The sequence below is a fragment of the Aegilops tauschii genome, chromosome 3 (assembly GCF_002575655.3).
Source record: "Aegilops tauschii subsp. strangulata cultivar AL8/78 chromosome 3, Aet v6.0, whole genome shotgun sequence".
Lineage (NCBI taxonomy): Eukaryota > Viridiplantae > Streptophyta > Magnoliopsida > Poales > Poaceae > Aegilops > Aegilops tauschii.
The window spans coordinates 604,975,062-604,977,874 of record NC_053037.3 but is presented as its reverse complement, the minus strand read 5'-3'; the positions used below and the strand labels follow the sequence as shown (position 1 = coordinate 604,977,874).

Sequence of the window (2,813 nt, the reverse complement as noted above, 5' to 3'; positions counted from 1 at the left end):
CTCGTTCTCATCCCGTGTCTCATGTCACAAATATCCATGAACCTCCATATCGTACAGCCTCGAAAAAAATTAACTTAATGAAACAGCTAAAATCAGGTAACTGTGACATAGAAATAGTAAACCGTACGTATTACTACGTATCATCTAGTACAATAGCAATGGATTATTGTGACTGTAACAACAGCTAAAATCAGGCAACTGTGATAAAGTAAAAGACTATCCCCAACTCAAAGACAAGTCAAGTACTAAGACCGAGCGCGCACACTATCATCCTGTCTTGCACACCTTTTGCCTGACGCCATCGTGTAGATAAGATATCGGGCCTAAGCTGTCGTTCCTATAGCACTGCTCATACAATAGTACACTGATTTCTACGGCGCTGGGTCACCAGAGCTGCGCTGTAAACACTGAGCTGCTCCTTGGTCTCGACATAGGCGAACGTTCGGTAGATATCGTGCTCGAGACGAGTCACCTCCTCTCCGTCCTTCTGCCCTATCTGAAGGACCTGCCCCGCGCCGGTCTGCGTCTTGTGCCGGTGCAAATAATAGTTTTCATTCCGGCGTCCCTGTGTCAGGATGCAGTCGCCATGCGCGAAGTGCGGCATCGCTAGCTGGCGCGGCCCGTGCGCCTCCATGAGGAACCAGAGAGTCCACCTCTCGTCCATCTCCAGCACCCACACCGCCGTCGAGCCGCCGTCACCGTCGACCGCGACGCCCAGCATCCCGTGCACCTTCGCCAGGCGGCAGCAGGACGATTTCGCTGGGACGGGCAGAGGCCCGATGCATGTGACGCGGTCGTGGTCCAGGTCGAACGACCTGATTTTCCCGTCGGTGTCCTCCGTGAGCCAGTAAAGCGTGGCGTCGATGATGGCGAGGCTGGAGAGGCCGGGGCTGCACTTTGCGTCGGGGCCGGCGTGCACGTCCCGCCACAACGCCTCCCCCAGAGTGAACACGTGCACCATGCCGGGCTCCCAGAACCGCTCGTAGCTCCATGGGACATGCACAACCGTGTACCGCCCCGTCTCCGGGTGGCGTGCGAAGGCGTATTGCAGGTGCCAGCTTTTGCGGACTAAGCTCAGACGCAACTCCACGGAAGAGCTCGTCGTCGGCAACCGCGGGAGGCAGAGCTCCTCGCCTGTCGACGGGTTAACCAGCGTGATGGCGCCGCCTGGCTCCCTGTCATCGCAGAGGCAAACGATGCCGTTGCAGGTGCCAACCACGTTCATGCGTCGGTAGAGGCAGGCCGTGGCGACGTCGAGCTCGCGCCACAGCTCCGCACGGCTACCCTCCGGCGACAGGACGTGGACAACCTCCCTGAAGCCCCAGCTCTCCACGACGAGGATCTTGTCGCGCCTCCGCATGTCCACCGGCGCCCACTCGTCGACTAGGTTGCGCCAGAGGCGGCAGACGAGGCGGACACGACGGCGGGCGTTGGTGGGCAGCCGCGCCAGGATGTCGGCCAAGACGTCCGTGGGCACGGCGTACACCATCGCCTTGAACCCTGCCGCCGATGAATCGAGCTTCTGGTATGTTTCCCCGATTTGTGGACTTCTATTACGTACAGCCACCGTGATCATCTATACGAATCCCTTTGTAGTACGTTGGTTAATTTGGGACCTGCCATGCCAACACAAGAAAGAAACAAAAAGAGACCGACCCTAATTTGCGTTGAGTTGACGCACAAGAGGAAGCGGCCCACCAGTTTGCACGTCGCAGCGGCAGGTGTTGGCCAGGGGACGCGTGACGGTGGTCTTCCTTTGATTGATGCAACAATGCACGCGCGCGTACGCCAATTGCGTCGATCCCGACCGGCCGCGCGCGTGTACGAGGGAGCAAATCAACGATGCGTACATGTCATGTACTTCAAAAAAATGCGTACATGTTACACACACACACACACATCAAGCACTTAGATTTTTCAAGCCACCTAAAACAAATCTTGAGCTTGCCATCTCATCTCCAATGTAGAGTATGTACCAACTAAAACATCTACCTCTCCAGATCATGTTTATCCTAGCTAGCTACACAAACAATAACGATACCAATAAAACCAGACATTGAACTAGAAGAGTAGGACAGATCTTTAATCCCCACCCCGCCGCATTGGTCCCGTTGGAGAGGCATCTGCACTGCTCAGGTGCTCGTGGTCTTCAACTCGGTCGTGTCACACCTCCAACCTCTCCTACCAGCACAACTCCCTCACCGAACGACCAGATTCTTTGGCAATTGATTCATGTGCCTAAGCTCAAAAGCATTCTTGTGCTGCTCATAACAGACCTGCATTATGACATAGCACGTATAAGAACCTTAGTTCAAAGAGAGGAATCTAGCTTTGGAGCAAGCAGTAGTAAGAAATCCATCTAACATGGCATATTGTTTACAATTTCTGTACACAGTGAGGTGTGATGAATTGTCTATCCATGGCAATGAGGTGTGATAAATTACTTATCCATGGCAGTGAGTCGTCTTATCTATAGAAGAAACAAGCACAATCCTGGGTTGTAACATAATAATAATATCCATCTAAGGCCAGGTAACAACCTTTCACCATTTGAAGATGCCACATTTTCTGCTTCCAGTTTTAGTCCAACATGATACCGGAAAAAGAACACCCAAAGGAAAAATAATGATCTGATATTAAAGCACTGCTACAGAACTGTCCTATACATCACCAAACAATCATGTCAAATAAACAGAGCAATTCCTCTAGATACCAAATCCAAGATTATGACCAAAAAATCTCTACCCAGTAGTAATTTCAAAGCAATAACAGTGAGCTAGTTCGACTACAAATACAAGCCCCAAGATGCTAGA

General features: G+C 52.1%; 1 protein-coding gene across 1 annotated transcript; it reads right to left on the bottom strand.

Annotated features, from left to right (window-relative positions):
- Positions 1 to 349: 349 nt before the first annotated feature.
- Positions 350 to 1,576, bottom strand: LOC109733132 (F-box protein At3g07870-like). The gene has a single exon (XM_020292329.1). It carries the CDS (start codon positions 1,574 to 1,576, stop codon positions 350 to 352), a length of 1,227 nt encoding a protein of 408 aa, XP_020147918.1.
- Positions 1,577 to 2,813: the final 1,237 nt, after the last annotated feature.

Coding starts and splice junctions, on each gene's coding strand:
- LOC109733132 (XM_020292329.1), bottom strand. CDS start 1,576: ATGATCACGGTGGCTGTACGTAATAGAAGTCCACAAATCGGGGAAACA.